General features: G+C 40.1%; 1 protein-coding gene across 1 annotated transcript; it reads left to right on the top strand.

Annotated features, from left to right (window-relative positions):
• Positions 1 to 11,323: 11,323 nt before the first annotated feature.
• On the top strand, positions 11,324 to 21,024 carry LOC145389919 (selenocysteine insertion sequence-binding protein 2-like). Its single transcript, XM_080265033.1, has 6 exons — positions 11,324 to 11,364; positions 11,704 to 11,820; positions 12,957 to 13,054; positions 16,074 to 16,228; positions 17,607 to 17,666; positions 20,977 to 21,024. Exons 1-6 carry the CDS (start codon positions 11,324 to 11,326, stop codon positions 21,022 to 21,024), a joined length of 519 nt encoding a protein of 172 aa, XP_080121159.1.
• The last annotated feature ends 2,542 nt before the right edge of the window (positions 21,025 to 23,566 follow it).

The raw sequence follows: 23,566 nt of genomic DNA, 5'->3' as shown, positions 1-23,566 counted from the left end.
TTGGGGTCGACCTATTCAGTGACCACATTTTAAAGCCTCTGCTTTGATTAAGAACGGAGTTGGTGCATTTGTATATACACTGAGTTGGTGCATTCATATATTCAGCCATAAATTCCTTAAACGCAATGAAAGGCTTCTTATTACCGTACCAAATTGCATATAAAATGCAAAGAAAAGATACTCATTCTTTTACAGCATGATAATTGTTAGTTATCCAAAACACACTCCTACAGAACTAATCACTAATAAGTTCACTTTCCTCAATATCAGGCTGTGTTGAACTGGTGCAATGGAGGCCTTTGCAGTCACCACATAAATATGAACAGTCGATGCCATGTTTCTTGCAGTTACATCTCACTGTATTGCACCCAGTTGTACAGTTACAGTTAATCATTGCTAATAAATTGGAAGGGCCTGCTGGCAGGTCAGTCATAACAGGCTGCAGTTTGTCATCTTTTAGCTTCCAGCCCCACTCTTCAGCATTTAGCTCATTTCTACCTCTCCATTCCTGAATTTGGTAAAAAACCCTAAGGCTGTGGAATTTGGCTGCGGCTTTTGTTGGTGGCAATGATTTGGCTTCAACATATTTTGAGCTCTTGGCTACCTTCTCCCTAAAGCGCTTAACACGAAGATTATTTATGCTTTCATTAGGTTTGCCTTTGTAGAGACACACTAAGGCTTTTTCTCCAGCCTCAGTTACTTCTTTCTTACTGTGCACACTTTCGTGACCAAACACCCGTGCCAGTTGACAGAATTCTTTATCTTTCATTAACTTTTTTAGGGCTGTAGCCTTACCCAATCCATAAACTCGGCTTGTCGAATCAGAACCTAAGATAGCATGGACAAAGAGAGTGTTTGCACAGACGACATCTCTCAAAGCTTTCTTTGTCTCTAAAATATTCCAAACCCTCCTCTTCTGGGTATTTCCCTTTGGCTCTGGTCTGGAGAAGATGTTGTGACTATCATTATTAGCATGATAACAGAGGAGTACCAACAAATCAGTGTCATCGCCTATCAGTACTGTTTCTTTTTTCATTGCAGAGTTCAGGGTGGTTTTAACAATTAAAACATCTGCATCTTCTCTTGCGTGGATAACATTACATCCTGCTTCCTCCAGGGCCTTTCCTAGCAAGTTTATGAACATTTGTTTGTTTTCTTTATTAGCCAGGAAAACATCTTTTTTCAATTTCACAGCTGTTTTGGGGGTGAATGACACATTAACACCAACACAACCTCCTGCACGTCTGCAGTGAATAGCATCTTTGATGGAGGCCCCATTTCCATATTCATCAAACACGATGCACGCTTTTCTGTATCTGGATGTGACATACCTACAATACTGGGCTGTGATCTCTTCAGATGTGGTACCTCTTTGCCATGATATACGCTGTAATAGTTCTCCTCAATCTAACACATACTGCACATCCTCAAATTTGGGATCGGCTGGCTGAACGTCACAAGTCAGCTCCCACATTGCATCAGCTAAGGCAGGTTTGTTTGCCTCTCGTAGTAGTCCTGAAGAATCAAATAATGCTGGTGGATGGCCACAGAGTTCATATTCAAAGTATTTAGCCTGCTTTTTAGCTGATGTTTCTACATGGGAAACATCAAAACCTCTCTTTTTGCCATCATACTTAACACCAGAACAACAGAAAATGCATTGTTCCTTGAATTGGAACACACCAGAAGAGCGACGGGAACAGGAAGGTGTTTCATCAGTGACGGATTGTTTTTTTGCAGTCAAGTGCAATGTATTTAGGGTTGACCCAACGTTGTCTACATTTCTTGTGAAGACTCTGACCAATCTCAATGTTAATAGTTTTTCCACGTTCGTCAGAAGCTTTGTTTATAGAATCAATCCCCTTTTGGCTTATGGTAAATATTTCTTCGCCTCCATCGAATCTGTTGTCACACAAAGCACACTTCTCCATGTCCATGGTTACTTCATTTCAGACAGCCTGAAAATGAAAGAAAATATATCACTGGTATTTTAATTAAGCAAACCTTTTGATAGGAATAATTACAAAGCACAAATATAAAAGAATTAATACAAATAAAATAATACTAAATATGATATACATTAAAATTAAATATTAAATACAATTCGGTCTTAACAGAATGAAATAGGATAGAGCTACCCCTGTCTAAAGGCAAAATAATAATTATAGAGACTAACAGATATGTTCATTGAATAGATCGACCCCAAAAACATGAGTATGGACACAGGAATTATCCAAATCGGACAACATATACCTGTGTTATAGGTAATTTAAGGTTTTCGGTAATGAACTGGCCAGACGCATGTCAGTACTAATGTTTATTATATATATTTTTTATTTTCCTATCCATGACTTTAATAAGCCTTACATAGAGGCCTTATATGTTGCTCTAGATATAAGATAGCTAATGATGACAAAATTACACATATACTGACTAAAAATATTAAAATTTCCCTTAGTTATTGAATAAAAATAGCTTTACGGCAGATATCACTGCATATCTAGATATCATGGAGGGCCAGTACTACAACAAATGATAGATTAAAACTGAGAAATATGATCTAAAATAGTAATAAAGATGAAATAATTATGATTTTTTTGGAATTGTATAAGCTGCCATTTTTAAATATGGCTGCCGTTAACCACTTTCCACCAGGTTAATCATGGTAAACTTTTTATTATGTTATAGAGGACATATCAATAAACAATATTCCACTGAGAAACCTTTTATTGCAATTTGTTTGAGGTTAGACACTATTTTTGCTGGACTATAACCCTATCTCACTCTATGCTAACCTGTTGAATCTAATCTGGTCCATCCTACCTTAATTTAACCCAGAGCTTCCTAATCTATTGTAACCCAGATCATGTATGTTCTAATATTATGTACTCTCATAACCTCATCTGACATATATGAATCTAACCTAAGCATTATCCTAACATTAATTCTTACAGAAAATGGGGTGGGAAGGATCCAGATACAAGAAAATAGAGTAATGAAAGTAGAACTGTCAACAAAAACAAAGTACCGTAAATATGTTTTCTTACCCTATAAGCTTTCCTGAGTTGCCTAACAGTACTTTAAATATTGCATGAACAGTTCCTCTGCTAGGGATAAAACCAAATTGTCTCTTATTAATGTTAAGTCTCCTTGCTCATGCAGGCCAAAATTTTCTACAGCTACCTCGAATAAGAGCATCACCCTTCCCCTCGTAAACATTCACAATATCACTGCTACATCACCAGATGCTTTCAGCATTTCATCTGCCACACCATACACACCCACAGTTTTCCCTGTTACCATTTTACCAGTTGCCTGTGTTTTAGAATGTATAATTTCCTTGTTTAATGAGGCTGTTTAGTTGACAATGCATTTTCTACGATGATGATGATGATGATGATGTTTGTTAAATACTTACTGAAGGCAGCTGGTTGCTTCTTTGTTCCAGATAGCAATTTGATATGCCAGGTTGCTGAGCCGAAGAACATTATATATATATATATATATATATATATATATATATATATATATTTTTTCTTATTTTTATTGGTACAGTAATATCCCTCTGAGGCAGACTTCTGTTAAGGCAGCCAGTTAAAGTGAAATGGATAAGGGTGACATTGCCTGAAAGACAAGGCAGCAACTTCAGCCTGCAGTTCACCAGTTTCACATTTCAGATAAACCTGGTGCTACCAGTGCTACTGTACTGTTGCTGATTGAATATAACATTGTGTCAGCTTATTAAATAGTGAAGAGTGAATCAGTCTGCAAGTAAACCTCAAAATTTTGGTGCCATATGATAAATTGTTACATGATGGACAACCTCTTGAGATGGACACTTTCCCCTTAATTAGTCTGCCATAGAGGGGTCTTACTATATGTTTTCATGTATTTCTGTATTTTTCTGTATTTATATTGGTGTATATTTACCATTATTACACTTCTGGATGAGTAATGAGAACCATATGTATTCCAGTTAATGTGCTTCTGTGTATGATTTGATTTGTATATGCACTGTTATAACTTTCACAGCTGAGAAGTGCAGTATATACAGTAATACTTAAAGTGTGCAGCAGATGTTTTATAGTATTAGTATTTCATAATACTAATTGTATAGAAGGGGACAAGAGTTCAGTTGCATCTACTATTCAACTGCATCTGTTTCACTATTCAGCTGCATCTGCTTCACACCTACAACATGTTTGCTATAGTACGTTTGATACTTTCATCCCTTTGTATGAGAGAGACATTTCTTGGCAGTGAAATAAACCAAGCCTCTCTCTGCTTAGCAATATTAGCCAGCAAAGGAAAGTGAGAAGTAGAAAGGGTGAAATATTAAGGCAGAGAAACATACCAAGCCTAAGATTATTAGTCAGCAGAAAAAAGGATGTGGAAGGGGTGAAATACAAGGTACACTTTTGTATCTGTGGGCAGAGGAGTGTACCAAGCCTCTTTCAGCATAGGAATATTAGTCAGCAGAAAAAAATGAGAAGCATAAGAGGTGAGAGATTGGATGAACTTTGGTGTTTATAGGCTGGGAAATTTGCCAAGTCTCTCTCAGCTTAGGAATATTAGCCAGCAGTAGAAAATTGGAAGTAGAAGAGGTGAAATGGCTGAACTTTTGTCCCCAAATATACATTGAAATAGCATTCCTTTGATAATGGACTGTATGGAGCATCAGTGGGTTGTGTGAATGAAAAGACATTGCACTGTACATAGAGCACGGCTGATAGTGTGATATATGCATAACTACAGTAAGTAAATATAGCAGTGTGTGTGTAATCGTAAAAGCTGAATATATTGCAAAAGCCAAATGCTGTGTATCGATGTATGGCATGTGTAACTGCAAAAGCTAAATATAGAGATGTATGCATAACTACGAAAACAAAGTATAGTGATATATTCGTAATCATGAGAGCCAAAGTTGTCTTGCACTTCCAATTCATACCTCGAGATGAGAGTGTAAGGAAGCCAGAATTAGCTTGAGTTTAAATATACTTACAAAGATATTGAATGTTTTTTATGTAATAGTGACGTGTTTGAAAGGAGGAGGAGAGAAAGAGCTAGGTGGATTATATAGGGAACTAGGACCAAAAACAGGGTAGGGGGTCAGTATGGGAGAGTATAAGGGTAAGGGAGGAAAAAGAAGATGGTGGAGGATTAGGGTGGGAGGGCATATATTAAATACATCAAAAAGAGCCATTAGGTAAAAAAAGTAAATATATAAATATATAATAGAAATGCTGAGCTGTGCAGGCATGGAACACAACTATACAAAATTTATGTATGTATATATGTATGACCCAAAACAGTTTTTGGTAAATATACAGTACTGTATAAGGAAGGTTGATTAAAAAACAAGGTTGAAGATTTTGTATTTAAGATTGACCAAGAAGGACAAAATGGTGAAGTAAAGGGGATGGGAAAGTACAAGAAAGAGTATATAAGGGAGGGTGGTGCATCTCAGGATTGGGGGTTGTTACAGAATGTGGTGAAAGTTTTTGGCGTATCAGATAGAGCCAGGAATCCGGGGGCTTGAGTGATGAGTGAAGCATGGCCCACTGGACTGGGCAGACTTGAGCTGCCTGGAAATTGCTACTCCTCACCCTGCCCTGGGGTGGGAAAGGAGGTCTGGATGATGATGATAATGATAAAGAGTTAAGACAAATGTGATGGTGATACTTGTGTTCCTCTCAGCCCAGGCAGGATAAATACTAAGCAGACAATAGATAGCTGAATACAGGGGGCAGTTTATATAAGTCTAGAATTGGAGATATAAAAAGATAAGAGATTTAAAGATTTGAAGGTCAAGTACTTCTTCCCAGTTTATTTGTAGTTGCGATGGTTAAATTCTGGTAGTCAACAAACTCTGGTACCTGAGCTGTTGTTAGTTGGAATATTGCATGTTATCCATTCGGTGTCCTTAGTATTAGGCTTTCCATTTATTTTCATTGTTTTTTTTTAGTATTCCATTTTTTTTAGTCGTTTAGTACAGTACAACTTCATTTTATCTACAGTATATCTATCTATCTATAGCCCGACGCCCTAATCCCGCAAAGGGTGGCCGCAGACAAAACGCCTCCAAGTCACTCTGTCACCCACCATTTGACTCCCCTCCCCCCAACTCACCCCCCCCTCCCTCATTTTATACTTATGTAAATTTTTCAGATGTTGCGCCCCCTACCCCTTTATTTCTTTGGTGTTATTTAATTTGTGACGTGCTATCAGTAATTCTGCCAGCTTCAATTTTTTCTCTTTCCTTGTCTGGGCCTTATCTCACTTCCTCTTTAGGCAGGAAAAAAGGGTCAGAATGATGATGATGTTATCAGGAAAATTTTTATATTTTGTAGATTGTGTCAGTCAGTGATCATAATATGTTGTGATTTTTTATTGTTTCATGTATGTATATTTTTACGCCCACATCGAGGAAGGAAACACAGAACCAGTATTTGCTCTGTAAGCCAATACATTCCATGTGAAGTACCAGTTTGCATGGTACATCAACATTTCTCAGTATACAGTGAGTCTCCATTATAAGCTGCTGTTATTTTTAGTTATGGAATTAAGTGCACGGTAAACTGTTGAAAAAAAATATAGCCTCCTATGCTAAATTTTTCCATAAGACTGATTTGCCATAGTCAGGCAGTTAACTCTACCAGTTGTATGGAAGAAAGGTGTAATATTTTGGATCAAACTTCTGCTATTGAAAATTTCTTGTTGTTTGTATATCATATCGCTTTCCAACCAGACCAAGAGTAATAGAAGTACATACATTCCTCACATAACATATACAGTGTGTGTCCATTTTGTAATTTGTACTAGCTGTAACCAGATGATGTTACTTGGTCTGGGAAAGCCAGCAATACCTCATTTACATTAACCTGGCCCAGATTTTCATCCTTCTTCATTTTATTTCACACAGCACAGTAGCAGAAGAGAAAATTGCTATGGCTCTACATCTTTTCTGTAGCATTCCTTCATTATTAGCACCATATACTAGTGGTAATCTATTGCCACAACTTAGTATGCAAGGTGGAGAGATACCAGTGTTAGGCCAAGTTAGAGTAGAAAGGGTATAGTTGAGAAGAAGTTAAAGCAAGCCGTATTTAACCCCCTCTAACTGAGATATCTTTTCTAACATGATTATAAAATTCTGGTTAGAGTAAGGCTAATGTGAAATAGATTATATTATATTGAAGAGGTGAAGGTACGAGAACATAGTGATTTTTGGTAAGCGAAAACCCATCAAGCCAAGAAACTATTTACAATGCTGGGTGGTAACCATATAACCAACCCATACGTGCTCCCTACGTGTCAACAAGTGGGTTGGTGGAGGGTTAGTGCCCCTCCTTGTGAAACAAATAACTCAGAGTCAAATGGCCACCCCTTATGGGATTATGGCATCTGGCAATAGATAGATAGATAGATAGATTAGTGCAGTGTTAAGATGTGTCATTGGTGAAATAGCATCAGATTCAGTTAGTCATTATGCCATGCTTCCTCTTAAATGCATGCCCATACCGAGACTGGTCATGGTATACTTTGTTCCATATAAAGTGGCGGAGAAGCTACGCCCAAGTCCTAGTCGAACGCAGGTGACCGTACAGAGGGATAAAAGTGACCTCACCTGACTCTTTCTCCAGCCTACTCTCCTGGGAGAGAGAGAGAGAGATTTGAACTGTTTATTGTCTAATCTTCAAATATAGCAATAATATATTTTCTGACCTAATATTAATTAATCCTACATCCAATCCAAACATGAATTAGTGTAACTTGAAGGCATTATTACGAGTTCTATCCTGATTAGCAAACCTAAGAAAATCACCAATTCATGGCGGTATGGTGAAACGTTATAATTATGAAAATATCAGTCATATGATTTGCTGAAAATAACTTCAATCAAGATAGAGTTTTATATAAAAAAAAAAGGTGAAATACGCATTACCCTCTCTCTCTCTCTCTCCCTTCTAATGTGTGTGTGTGTGTGTGTGTGTGTGTGTGTGTGTGTGTGTGTGTGATTAATAGGAAAAGGGAAAGTTTCTCCCTCTCCCTCCCCACCTTCTCTCTTTGTTCTTTCCTCCTTCCCTCCCTCCCTCCCCCCCCCTCTCTCTCTCTCTCTCTCTCTCTCTCTCTCTCTCTCTCTGTGTTGTATAATATTAAACAAATTATGTTCAGTATATGGCTTATATTTATATATACAACTGTTATTTACAATAAGTATACACAAGACGCCTCACACAACACTTGTTTATTCGTCTTCATCGCTGCTGGACTCGTTCAATATATTGATAACAAAATTTTCTACCATGTGGTTTACAGCAGTGTCATTTCTCATAAAATCTTCTTTTGCGTGTGTGTGTGTGTGTGTGTGTGCCGCACATTTCTGCCAGTTTTCTGCTGTTACTTTTTCTGTCGCATTTCTGGTCAGCTCTTCAATCACTTGTAATTTTTGAGAAGAATTTGAGTTTCTCTTCCTCACATCATCGTTGACCTGAGCCCAAATCAGCTCTATGGGTTTGAGCTGGCAATGATAGGGAGGAAGCCGCAGCACCCGGTGACCAGGATTATTGACGATTTCATCAATTTCAAACAATTGCTTGTCTTTGTTTTTTTTTCACTTGGTGTAGCAGCTCAGCCTTAGTGTGCAGAGGGTTATGAGGGAGGTTGTTATCAAGAAGCCACTTTATAATTTCTTGTTTTCGTAAGCTCTGTGTTTATGCTTTATTTATGATTTTGCAGTGGTATGATATGTTGTCCATTATTATAAGTGACCTGGCGGGATGTTGGGAAGCATCATCAAGGGCATTCCAGGAAATGCTGCATGTGACCTCAAGGCAAAAGCTCCACCCATCTTGACCTGAGGCCAAACGCACACCTGAACCAGTATGGGTGAGCAGGTGCTCCACTCATGCATTCCCTCCTTCCTCTTCTTTGTTACCATTCATCTCAAGCAATACTCACCCAAGAGTTCCAGCATGCTCCACATATTTTCATAAGAACTGTCGATAGAGAATATACCTTATATGCGCGTGTGTGGGAGCATGTATGTGTGTGTGTGTGTGTGTGTGTGTGTGTGTGATGAATGGGAAATTTTGAAACCGGTCTTAAATAGTTTTTAAATATTAATACAACAATGAAAAGTTGCTAAAAGTAACGTATAAGAACATACTGTAAGAAGAGAGAAAAACTGCAGTAGACCTTTTGGTCCATGCTAGGCAGCTACAACAGGAATAAGACTAATCTATGAGAATAATACAAGGATAGCACAGAAGAAGGCTCTCCACAGAAAATACACACACACACACACACACACATGCACCTACACATACACGCACGTGCGCTCTCACACACACACACACACACACACACACACACACACACACACACACACACACACACACACACACACTCTCTCTCTCTCTCTCTCTCTCTCTCTCTCTCTCTCAGGAGAGGAAGGAGAAGGGAGGGGCTGGAGGAAAGAGGGGAATAATCCTTCTAAGGTCACCTGCATTCTATGTTTGACCCAGACATGGGAAGGAAAATACAGGTTTCTCTCTGCCAGTTTATATGGAACAGACTATAGTACTGTAGTAGTAGTAGTAATAGTAGTAGTAGTGGCTTCTGTAGCCCCAGGGTAATCTGGAAAGTGAACTCAGAGGTCAGCAGGCAGAAGTTACTCTTCTTCTGCAGTCAACTAACCTCACGTAGAGGAACAAGGAAGGACGTAAGGGACATTCGTATAATCAAGCAGTGGAGCTGCCTGGTTTTATCAGTGCCATCACATGAAGGCACTACCAGCACCATCAAAGGGATGATGGAGAATGATGCCTTTATGTGGTGGGTGACACTGATATGATTGGGTATTGGAACTACCTGGTTATACAGATGTCCCTCACCTCCCTTTCTTTCCCCTGAAGAAAGGATGGTGGGCTGCAGGATAGGGGCAGCTCCAGCCTGCTGTTCACTGGGTTCACATTCAGATGAACCTAGGGCTGCAAAGCTACTACTGTACTACCATTAAAGGAGTTCATGTGCTGGAATATGTATTTACCTGCAATAAAAAATGAATAGCACTATGCCACACTTATTTTTTCTCTCAATTTCAGGTGAGATGAGGGAAAATTAGAGCCAACAAGAAGAAAAATTTATCAACACTGAAGAAAGCAGCTAAAAGACTGCAGGATGATAGAATAGCAGCATTTAAAATTATATTTAATGGTAGGTAAATTTACATGGTGTGTTTTTACATTCAGTGTTTTGATAGATTGCATTAATAATAATAATAATAATAATAATAATAATAATAATAGTAATAATAATTAGTGGTAGGTGGTGGCGACCATCATCCACTCACTTGGTGTGGTGCTGCCTACTTCTTCCTTAGCCTTTATCATTCTTTTTCTGTGCCTGCCCTCTTCTCTTCCTATTTCTCCCATCTTTCCTGTCACTTCTTATTGCTTTTCTTTCCTTTACAGGTGGCTTTACATTGAGTGACAAGCCAAATGGTTTCCTGTAAGCCAAGAACCATTTACTATGCTGGGTGGTAACCATATAACCAAACCATATGTGTTCCCAATGTGTCAGCAAGTGGGTTGGTGAAGGGTTAGTGCCCCTCCCTGTAAAACAAATAACTCAAAGTCAAATGGCCACCCCTTACGGGATTATGGCGTCTGGCAATAGATAGATGAATAGATAGATAATAATCATCTTCATCATCATCCGGACCAGCAGGTTCAATCCTTTCACGCCTGACAATCTCCATCTGCTCTCCCTGACACGCCGTACATATAAAATCAGCATTATCTCGCAGTCTACCTCTGATACCACTACATCTCTTGTGCACCCATTTATCACAAACACCGCACAAGATGGAATTACTTCCCACACCCTTGTGGCAAACTGTAAATGACCACCCTCCCTCGTCTTTGACAGTACCGCCACCAACCCTAGATATCATCACTTTTGTTTTATCTGCATTTACCCCTAAGCCCTTGTGCCCCATACCAGCTCTCCACTTCCTAAACCATTCCTCCGCCTCCCTTTCATTCTCTGCAATCAACACCAAATCATCAGCATACAACATCTCCCATAGGAGTCCGTTTCTAAAGTCACATGAGAGGGCTTCAAATACCATGATAAACAACATGGGACTCAAAACTGACCCCTGATGCACACCAACATTCACGGAAAACTCATCACTGTACTGTATATTGTACTATATATACAGGTATGTGATATGTACTGTACTGTATATTACTTGTAAAGTACAGTATGAAAAGCCCAAATTAAGACAAAAACACATATAGACTTTATACATGACTGGATGTGGGTGCCTGTGGCCGGTGTTGATGACACTGTTATACAGTAAACTTTTTACTGCATGTTAGTAAACTTTTTACAGTTTTTTTTTTTGGTCTATTTTTTACGGCTTTTATGTAAGTAGATTAGGTTAGCATAGATATGGCTAGGTTAGGTTAGGTTAGATATGGTTATGTTATGTTGTTAGGTTAGGTTAGCTTGGGTTAGGTAAGATTATATTACCAGCATGTTAAGTTAGATTACCTTAGAGATACCGGTAGTAATGTTCAGTTAGTGAAGGTTAGGTCAAGTTAGGTTAGGTTAGTAAGAATGAAATGACTTAGGATGGATTAACCTTCGGGCTGAATTGACGAGAAAACCCTCTAATCTGACGCCTCTCCCCAGGTACTGCACCCATGTTGTGACAGATGAAATTAATGAAGTGGCAGCAGAATTGCTCAAAGCTGTGGTTCTGTTCCAGAGGCGACTGTATGCACGGGACCCTGCCAAGGGTGCCATCAAGTCAGTTGATAATTTTTGTTGTTGCTGTTGTAGCACAGGTAGTAGTAGTAGTAACTGTGACCCCAGGCCTATGTAAACAAGAAGCCAGTGGACTATAGGCTGAAGCTGACATTTTTCTGCAGTCCACCATTTTTCAATTGGGGGATGGGAAGGAAATTGATGGTTGTTTGTAAAACCAGGCAGTGGAACCACCGAGTTATATAGGCACCGGACTACTGGCACATGAAGGCGTTCTTTGCCAGCACCTGCTTCAAGTGAAACCCCCCTAAGTGAGACATATTTCTGGCTTGTGACTGAGTGGTTAAAGCTTAAAAACATTCATTTCTAACTTGCGAGCAACCTTATAATGAATCATAAGTAACTTTAAGTGAATATCGTCATCATCATCATCATCATCATCATTATCTAATCCTGTGTTGCCCCAAGAGGAGTGTAGGAACCCAGGGCTAGGCAAGTTGGTCCAGACATTTAAGATGAGAGTGACCAGCCTCACTCATCCCTGATTGGCATTACATGAGCAATAAACCCCAACCATCCCTTGGATATAAACCTACATTGGCTTAATCTGGCAGGAGTGCCTTAGTTACCCACTAAACCACCAGGTGCCATAGTTTGGTTATGTGGTTATCACCCAGCGTAGTAAATGGTTTCCTGATGTACAGGAGACCATTTGCCATGTCAGTCAGTGGAGAGTCACCTGTAGACAGAAGGAAGAAGAAAGAAAGAAGGAAAGAAAGAAGAGGAAGGAAGGAAAGAAGAAAGGAAGAGAGGAGAGGACAGTCACCTGAGAGCAGCACTACGTCGAGTGAGTGGATGGTGAGCGCCCCCACCTACCACTAATAGATGTTAATTCATCAGCAGCAGAATAATGAAACAGCTTTTAAAGTGAAACAGCTCTGACCTATTAAAGTAGAGTGATATTTTCTATTTTATTCTCTCATGATACAGTTTTATTCAGCATAAGAGAGACTTTGAAGTAGAGAGGTTAGAAATACCCTCCATCAACCCCATCACCATAGAAAGTCTTCCAAAGGAAAATGAAATAATCTGGTAGTTATGAAAATACAGTTGATTAATACATCGTTGGATTCATGCTATTAATTTAGGCCAAATTGTAACTCCCTTTTTTTGGACAGGCAGAGGTTTGTGTGTGGGCTGAAGCAGACAACCAAGTTAATGGGCAAGATGTCATGCATCATTATGGCACCAAATATACAGAAGTGCTATGAACCAGGTAACAACATATTTGCATGTTTGTTTTAACCCGGCTCAGATCCTAACCTCTTTCAGCTCAGTTGATGGCCAAATGTAGTTGGATGAGAGTCAGTTTGACAAGCAACCAAGGAGATTCCTACCTCATAATGAAGGCTTACAGAATTTCATATGCCCTTGACTTGGTATTCAAGGTGTGGAAGTGGCCCAGCTTTGTCAGCTGAAAATTAACCAACAATAGTGTGTCAGCTGTTATTATATTACTGTATCCCTTTTCTATGTGCTTAATTGAGTGAAGTAAGCGGTGATTGATTATTTGTTATTTCATGTCATTGTTTGGTCCAATAAATTTTGGGTTAAGAGTGAATGCGTGAGAATGTTGTACAGTATGGTACAGTACAGTACAGGTACTGTAAGTAGTGTTATAAACAGTAATGTAGTAGTAACCACAACCCTAGGCTTATCTGAATGTGAACCCAGTGGATTACAGGCCAGAGATGCCATCTTCTTGTAGCTCACCATTCTCCTTTTAGAGGAGAGGGAGGGAGTTGAGGGAAGTATGTATAACTGGGCAGGGGAGCAGCTCGGTTATATCAGTGCATCCAAATGTAGGTGTCCTTTTCTAGCTCCATCGTTTTGTTTAATTTTTGAAGGCTCTATGCGTCGGTCTTGGTCACCTAATGGCGGCTTTCCATGCTGCTCGATCTGTGGCAGCTTCCCTATTCAGTCCCTCATCCCTGAGGTCACACTGAATGACATCATCCCAGGTGTTTTTCGGTCTGCCTGTCGCAACCCTACCCCTAACATTAACACTTCTCACTTTCAGCACCCATTTATCATCATTCATCCCCTCCACATGCCCAAACTATCTTAGTCTGCCTCTCCTCATCACAGCACCAATACAGTCCAGTCCCAACCTACTCCTCAACTCTTCCATCATAAACCTAGCTCCCCCAGGCCTCACACTCGGGGATGCACTGCACATCCACCTAATCATTGTCATTTCTGTACTTTTGAGCTTGCGAATATCCTCTTCCTTTACTGCCAGGTCTCACTACCATACAGCATTACACTCCTAACAAAAGCTGTATACAGAGATCCTTTACCACAGAGGGAGAACCCTCTCAATGTCAGGAGAGGCAACAGCTCCCTGAACTTCTTCCAACCACTCCTTGCTCTAGCCACAGAGCTAGCTCCAGCCCTGCCACAAGCACATAACGTGTCTCCCAAATAACAAAACTCTTCCACACACTCAAGAGATCCACCAGCAAGTTCAATCCTTTCACACCTGTCAATCTCCACCTGCTCTCTCTGACACACCGCACACATGAAATCAGCGTTATCTCGCAGTCTACCTCTAATACCACTACATCTCTTATGCACCCAATTATTACAGACACTGCACAAGATGGAATTACTTCCTATGCCCTTGTGGCAAATCGCACATAGCCATTCTCCTTCTTTGACAGTACTGCCCCTAGCCCTGGATACCATCACTTTTGTTTTTTCTTCATTTACTCCTAAGCCCTTGTGCCCCATGCCATCTCTCCACTTCCTAAATAATGTAAAATGTACCCAATACAGTACTGGTATTTGTCCCTCAGCATCGTTTTAAGTGTGTTTAATGATGGAAAGGGTCGATTGTAGCCAACCAGTTTTTAAAAAATAATTTCTGAAATTTGATTAAAGTAAAACCTGTATGGTCTCTGTGTATTTTTACTGACTGCACTCTGTTGTGTGTAGCCTTTGGTAATCTATACATTTCAGTTCAGTTCCCTGTACAGCATCCCTTCACATACACTGTACCATTCACCTCATATGCTTTATACCTGGCTCTTATTTACCTATATTTTTCTGTTATACTCATGGATCAATTTTCTCTCAGTCATCCATTCCCCTGATTTAGTTGTCCCCACTGCCATCATTACAGATTTGTCTTACTCCTCACATTTAGGTACTTGTTGAAATGTTCTCTCCATCTCTGAAGTATTCTGCAGTACAGTTTTCTGCAGATATACAGTACAGTACTTTGTAAGGGCTAAGTAGCAGGGATAAGAAGCTTGGAGATGTAACAGTCACAGCCATTCCTTTTAGATAGGTTCCCAAGAGGACATATGGTGTTATAGAAGAAGCTAATAATACTGACTGTACACATGGTAAAAAAAAAGGATCACTCAGATTATATACAAAACAGTATGACACCACAAGTGTTGGATATTACAAAATGCCCATTATTCCCAGCCCACATTACTAGTACTACTTCTTAATGATGCAGTGAATGATGTGCTAGTGACATTCTTTTATCTTTTCCCTACTGAATATTATTTGTATAGGCACAATCACATGAAAATACAGTCAAAGTCCATTAATCCGAACGCTGATAATCCGAAAATCCCAATAATACGAATTTTTGAAGAAGGCCGACAAAAATTGATGGACTTTTATTGTACAGCTTATTAATTTTAGACATCTCAAACTTTAATAATTATTTTGGGTAGCAGTGTCCCCATCCTGCACAGTAATTTATCATGTATGCCATCTCTGTACTGACCCTTTTCCTAGTCTGAAGTGCTGCTTTATACCTGGTACTCATTTTGTCTTAACTTGGCCCAGAGTTTTGTCATTTCTAGCTCAGTGGCTGAAAAAGACAATGCCCTGTACTCTGGCTGTATATTCTCTTCATAGCACCTCTTCTTGACCACTATTTTTTTTTTTTTTTACTATAACCTGACATAAAATTGCCATCTCTCTATTGTAAATGCTGAGTTGTAACAACAGATTAGCACTAGAATATAATGCTAGTAAAAGAAAAAAAAAATCCTGTGGAGGGAATATAGAGCCATAGCATTGCCTTTTTCTGTCACTGGACTATGTGAAATAAGTGGCAACAGGAAAAAAAATCTGGACCTTGTTAATGTAAAAGAAGCCTGGTATAACCTTCTAGTGTTTATCTTTTGCAACACCTCAGCATTCAAGATGAAGAGCTGACAGTTTTAGGCCAAGCAGAAGCAAGAGTAATATAAGGCACTCTTCCCCTGCAGGAGGTCTAGATGATGCTGTGGAAAAGACACTACAACAAGCAAAACTGCAAGAGGTGCCGGTTGCATTTGCAGTGTTGCTGAAGAAACTGGGAGGCCTTACCCACATCAAGCCAAACATTTCCTGTGTTGGCATCATTAATTATCAGGGAGCTCAGGTGCAGTCACTTATGTTTGAATTCATGTGATGTTTGTGCTGGTTTTGTTGGTTATTTTGTGGAAGTAGTGTGTGGTGAGTATGGATGGAAGCAGTATGATGAGTAAGGATGGAAGCAGTATGATGAGTAAGGATGGAAGCAGTATGATGAGTAAGGATGGAGGCTGTGTGATGAGTAGTATGGAAGCAGTGTGATGAGTAACAATGGAAACAGTTTGACGAGTAAGGATGGAAGTTTAATAGAGTGCAGGGAAAAAAAAAATGGTACAATGAGATACTGACCAAAGTTAAAAAATCCCCTAGGCTCAGTAGGTTAAGGCAAGAATAATTTTTTTTTTTTTTTTAAATGGTAACGACCTAAAATTGCCATCTTGTCATTGTGACTGCTAGGCTGTAACAGTAGATGAACACTAGAATATGGTACTTGTTGCAAAGAAGTGTGTGGAAAGTACAGTACTGTGTGTTGAGCTGTAGCATCGTCTTTTTCTGCCATTCAGCCACCTGTAGTAATCTGCAAAAGGACAAACATCTGGGCCAGGCTGAGGTAAAAAAGGTATTGCTCCATGTCTGCAGGTAGCATTATGTAAGCAGGTGGTGAATCAGTAGAGAGGTGATCCACTATCCCAATGGACACAGATTTGAATCCCGGCTGGGGCATGGAATGGTTTAAGGGATTTGAATTTGACATGCCATAAAAACACCCCCACTAATACCATTACACCAGTCCTGTATGAGACACCCCTAGTATGTATTCAGTATGGGTGGCAGGTGTTAGTGCTGAAGTGGTGACATGTGGAGGTCTATGGTTTGTAGAACTGCTGGGCCTCAGGGAAAGGACTGTTAAGCATATGTCCAGAGTCAGATACATTAAAAGAAAAAAGTATGAAGTAAAATGACGGTTTTGCATTTAAGCCATAATTGTCAGAGTAACATTTCACTATAGTCCTTTTGCCTTAACTTGGCCCAGGTTTTGATCCTTTTGCTGCCTATTTCACGTATCTCAGTGGCAGAATGAGACAGTACTTTGGCTCAACATGATTTCCATAGTACTTCATTTCTAGCATTATATTCTAGTGCTATTCTCATGTTACAACTCAGCAGTGAAGGTGGAGAGATGTCAGTTTTATACCAAGTTACAGTAGAAAGGGTAAAGTAGGGTGATGATGATGATGATGATGATGGTGATACAATTCTTAGATCCTACCTCAACCTTGCTGTATGTGGGAATAAGGGTCTGGATGGTGATGATGATGTTGATGATAATGATGATTATGATGATTATTATTATTGTTATGACAATGATGATAGTGATGACAGCAATATGAGATTGATAATGCTGTAGTGGCTGATGATGATGATTTGGATTGGCTTATTTTCAGGACTCCTTCCACAAGTTGATGGCTCTGATACCAGCTGCAGAGGAGAAGTACCAGGCTTTGGTCAGGAGTCGCCAGCAGGCCATCCTTCCCCTATCCACACCTCCTCCCCCTGCTCCTCCCCCTTCGTCACTTCCTGACCTCACCCCTTCCCCCTCCTCGTCACCTTCCCCATCCTCCACACCCCCTCACATCACCCCTCCTGCTTCCTCACTCCCTGAACCCACCCTTTCCCCCTCCACCACACTGCCTCACCCCTATCCTCCTCCCTCCTCCATCCGTCCCACCACCGCTAACTCAACACACATCATTCCTATATCCTCTACAAAGGAATCCACTAATTGATATTCGAGTTCAGTTTATATTTGTGCACTGTTTTCTCTATTGTAAGGTTTGCTTGTGATTGTTTGTAAAGCATGGGAGTGTTGAAATGCAGTCCATCCAAATATAAATTGCTGTATATAATCTTTGTACTCTAACTTGGTCCAGATTTTCATTCTTTTGCAGCTTATTTTACATAGCTCAGTGGCAGAAAAAGACAATACTTCAGCTCTTCATCCTTTCCATGTAGTATTTCTTCATGACTAGCATCATATTCTAATGCTAATGTATTGTAATTCAGCATTCATGATGGAGAGATGGCAATTTTATGCCAGGTTAGTGTAAAAAGAGTATAATGACGGGTGATGGAGTTAGAGTGATGTAATAATTAGAAGCAGTTGTAACCTCAGGATTATCTGACTGTGAACCCAGTGGACTGCAGGCTGAAGTTGCCACTCTCCTGCAGCCCATCATCCTCCATTTGAGGGGTAGGGAGGGCATTGAGGATGTTTGTATAACCAGGTAGCTTCACCACCTAGCTACATCAGTGCCACCACATGAAGGCATCCCTTTTCAGGATGAAAATGTTGTAATGCCGTCAATCCAAATATGAATGATAATTACGGATGTTAGGGTTCGAATGAAGGACTGTGGGGCAGGTGTGGAAGGGTTTAAGTCATGGCTGAGTGTAATTTGTACTGGATTATTGGTTGTTATTCAGACCTCCCACCAAATGGTGCTTTCCAAGGAGGAAAATTACTATACTCTTTTGACTTTAACTTGGCCCAGATTATTGTCCTTTTGCTGTTTATTTCACATAGCGCATTGATAGAAAAAGACAACAGTATGGCTCCACCTCCTTTACCAAGCACTTTTCATACTGGCGCCCTATTTTAGTGTTAGTCTTATGTTACAACTAAGCATTCAAGAAGGAGAGATGGCAATTTTAGGCCAAGTTAGAGTAAAAAGAAAATAAGCTAAAAGGGGAAATCTTTTAAACCCCTGAATTATAAGTCATGTGTTATTTTATTTATTTATTTACTTACAGTAAACCCTCATTATACAATGCCTCATTGTACGATATTTCGCTTATACAATGTCAAAATTTCAGTACCCTGTGCCCACTATACAATGGGAACGATTTGCAACAATGATGGATCATCCACGGCTCAGTGAACAGCGAATGTGCAAACGCAACAAAAACGTCCTCACACTGTCGGCATTAGACCACACACACTTGTCCACCGGTCCAGCCTCATTAGCTAGCCCTGCCCAGCCAGCTAGCCCAGTCTTATCGATTGGTCCAGCACCATCAGCCAGCACCACCCAGCCAACTGGCCCAGTCTCATCTGCCAGTCCAGACTCATCAGCCAGCCCCATGCAGCCAGCCAGCCCTGCTCAGTCAGCCAGTTCTGCCAGTGATGAGTGAGGGCTGTGAGGCCCTAACTGTCCCTTAGCCTCGGAGGGGACATCAACAATCCTATATACTTAAGTAATAGTAAGAACTACTGTATACTGTTATTTTCATGTTTTTCCCCTCTATTCATTATTAATGTGTTACTTTACATGTTTAAACATAAGGATATTTCATGTATGTGAGTGTTAAGGTGTGTGAATGTGCGAGTTTAGGCAGGTCTGGGAACGTGTCCCCATTGACTACATGTTATAACAGGTTCACTATACAATGGATTGCTATACGATGGGGTTTTCAGGAACGGAACCCCATCGTATAATGAGGGTTTACTGCATGAAAAAATATAATGGAAATTGGCTGTTTGGGTTTGGTAATGTGTACTGTATTGTAAATGAGCTTTTTTTCCTGTAGAACAGTAATGCCACTCAGGGATGTGTGAGGCTGGTCACTCTCATCTTAAATGTCAGGACCAACTTGCCTAGCCCCAGGGTCCTATGCTTCTCATGGGGCAAAGTAGGACTGGATGATGAATGAATGAATGAGAACAGTAATGATTGGATGAGAATGAATGAATGAATGAAAGAACAGTAATGAGAAGCTACACAGTCTGTTGCATAACACAAGCACAGTGGCTGCCCTGGATGCTGGTACATTCAGCTGGATGTGGGTCTTCCAGTCTGCCTGCACGTTTTTCGTTAAAGTGTGTGTATGTGTGTGTGTGTTCTTACCTGAATGTATATTTACAGGAATGAGTCAGGCTCATACTGTCTTGTGTTTTAAACCATTTTTATCATACATATCCCTAAATTTGTGAATAGTTTTGGCACATGCTATTTCATTCAGTAGTGCATTCCACTGATCAGTTGCCCTATTTGGGAAACTAAATTTCCTTGTGTTTTTATCGCTTCTCTTTTTACATACATGTAGTTTTTTGCAGTGTCCTCTTTGCTGATGCTTCCCCATAGGTTATATATTCATGTATGTCTTTTTTCTCTCCCTGAGATGCATTTATATAGCATAATCATGTCTCCTCTTTTCCGTCTCTCCTGTAGTGTTGGTAGATTCAGTTTTTCTAGTCTTTCTTCGTAGCTTAGATCCCTTAAGCTTGGTACCCATCTTGTAGCTGCCCTTTTTACTTTTTCAGTCTTATCTATGTGTTTTTTGAGATGAGGATTCCAGACTACTGATGCATACTCCAGGGTTGGTCTGATGAATGATGTTATTATCTTTCTCAGCATGTCTTCATTTATGTATGTGAATACTATTCTCATATTAGCAAGCAATGTATACATGTTATGTACCTTCTCACTGATGTAGTAATCTGGAGATAGTCCGTTATTGATAATCACTCCTAGGTCCTTCTCTCTTTCTGATATGTGTAGGGCTGATCTTCTTAACTTATACTGTCAGTCTGATCTTCCTAACTTATACTGTCAATCTGATCTTTTCTCACTTTTACCAAACTTAATTATATGACACTTGTCCACATTAAATTCCAGTTGCCATTTATTGCTCCATTGTGTGTGTGTGGGGGGGGGAAGAACCAACCAGAGGCCAATGACTATCCATGTTGTAGGAACAGTTCCATTCCTTTGGGTGAAAACTATTTCATATTAACTCAGAATTTTCCACCTACAGAAGTTCAGGCCCTTGGATCTGCAGCCCAAGAAGACCCATGCCATCTGATGCAGCCTGACGGTGGCAGATGAAGCTCCTCACACCTTAGATATCAAGAGGCAAATTTCCCACCCTGCAGAGATGCCGTCAAGGCATAAATAAACGCCGTGAATGTTTTGTTTTATCCCCCAATGAACTGTATCTTATTCCCCCCTGAAGAGTTAGATGATTGCAATTGTGTATGTATGTTAGATAACTGCAACTGTGTGAGAATGTTAGATGTCTGAGCAATTGTGTGAGAATGTCAGTTGACTGCAGTTGTGTAAGAATGGTGGGGAATGTTTAATTATGTGTGTCTCTTGTAATTTTTTATCCCACAGTGAAAAATAAATTGTCCATAATATGCAACATGTTTTAGTACCCACAGTCATACCGCATAGCGGCTTTTGCAGACTTAACACATCTCTGTGATTCATTCTCATTGCATCTCAGCATCCTTTTGTATGCACCTAATAATGAATACAGTGATGTGGGAGAATACTGAGTAGCAAAAAGGAAGCTAAATCACTAACAAAAAGGAGCTTCAGTGCCTACCATACACCTTATAATGTGGCCTCATGTAGGTTATGCCATCCACTCATGCAATAGTTTTCTTTGCTATTTACATCTTACGCTTATTGATTAGTCACCTACAGGAGCAGCCTAGCATGGACTAACCTACCTTAAGTTTTCCCTTCATATGCATTTTGTTTTTCCTATTTCTTGCAGTTATCCTTTCATGTTTTTTGTTTATGTTTTGTTCAACCAGTCTTCTGCAGTTAAACTTGCATGTTCGTGGTTACGTTCTTTGTTCTTGCAGGTTTTTGTAGCTACACTTTCATGTTCTTTATGTGCTGTGTTCTGTCAGTGTCATATTGTGTGTTTATGTGCATTTTTCTGCCTACCTTATACTGTTGTGTTCTTTATGTGCTATGCTCTGTGTTTTTGTCTGCCAGCCTTCTTCAGTTATCCTCAGCTATGTTCTTCTCTTGACTCAGTGCTTAGCCAGAGTTTTAAATCATGGCATACACTCTAGTCAGTTAAGGCAGCTCCCTAACACCTCTTCCCAAGCATTTCAATTTTTCTCTTCCTCCTCTTTCTCTTCCAAGTCCTCCTCTTCCTGTTCTTCTTCTTTTTCTTCCAGTTCCTCTTCTCTTTCCTCTTCCTCATTTTCATCTTCTTTTCTTTCATATCTCCTTTTTCCTCTTCCTCTTTCTGTACCTCCCTTTCCTCTTCTCTCTTGTCATCATGTTCTTCCTCTTGTCCTTTCTTTTCTTCTTCCTCTTCTTGTTCCTCTTTCCCTTTCCCCTCTTCTTTCTCCTCCTCTTCCTCCTTTTTCAGTTCATCCTTTTCTTTTTCCTTTTCCACTTTTCCTCCTCCTCTTCTCTTGTTCTTCCTGTTCCTTCTCATCCTCTTTTCCCTCTTCTTCCTCTTCCTCTTCCCTTCTTCCTCTTCCCATTTTTCTTCTTCCCATTCTTCCTCTTCCTCTTCCTCTTCCTCTATTCCCTCTTCTTCATCTTCCTCTTCCCCTTCTTCCTATACCTCTTCCTCTTCTTCCTCATTCATTCTCCTCTTCCTCTTTCTCTTGTCCTTACCCATCCTTCCTCCTCTGCCTTCTTCTCCTCCTCCTCTTCTTCTTTCTCCTCTTCCTCTTCTTCCTCCTTCCTCTTCTTTCTTTCTTTTTTCATTTTCTATTTTCGTCTTTCTAGTGTCTTCTGTCTTATTCTTTCTCCTTTCTTTCTTCCATTTCCTCTTTCTCCTTTCTTCTATTTTCTCATTTTTCTTCTTTTCCCCTTCGTCTTTCTTTTTTCTTCTTTGTCTCATTTCTTCGTTCTTTCTCCTTTCTTCCAATTCTTTCTTCCATTTCTTTTTTCTCCTTCCTTGAGTTGATTTTTTTTTTTTAGGATTTTTTTTTTTTAGATACAGTGGCGTGACATTGCACAAAACTCCTGACCTATTGCGGACAATAAATGTTGGCTATATATTACAGGCTATAAGGGATATATAACTGCCTTTCTCGCTGAAGAAATAATAGCACAGCTGGAGCGGATGTCCAGGCCTTACGAGCCCTACGTCAATCAGCTATAGATGCCGCTGCAGGGTAGGCCACGGATCATGGCTTTAAATTCTCCCCCGCGAAATCCTGTGCTATAACTTTTACGAGCCGTCATTCAATCCCTCAACCCCCTCTTACACTGTATGGTACTCCCCTGCCATATCGATTATCAGCCCCTTTCCTTTGCCATATCCTTGATTCTCGACTGACTTGGTCCCCCCATCTCACTTTCCTTAAGACCTCTGCTTCCCTCAGACTTCGGTTATTACAAACTCTCAGCCATATGTCCTGGGGTGCAGACCGTACAACTCTGCTCCAGCTCCATACAGTCTTAGTTTTGTCGAAGACTGATTATGGCTGTCAGGTTTATGCATCTGCCTCATCTGCCTCCCTTCGGCGCCTAGATTCTGTTCATCATGGTTTACGTCTGGCGTTGGGTGCTTTTCGCTCCACCCCGGTTACGAGCCTACTCTATAAGTCGAGTCGGGTATGTCCACTCTATCCTCCAGACGTGAC

Source organism: Coenobita brevimanus, unplaced genomic scaffold, assembly GCF_032717465.1.
Source record: "Coenobita brevimanus isolate Jiangsu-jjx unplaced genomic scaffold, ASM3271746v2 jjx.HiC_scaffold_2604, whole genome shotgun sequence".
Taxonomy (NCBI): Eukaryota; Metazoa; Arthropoda; class Malacostraca; order Decapoda; family Coenobitidae; genus Coenobita; species Coenobita brevimanus.
This window is presented reverse-complemented; position numbering and strand designations above follow the sequence as displayed.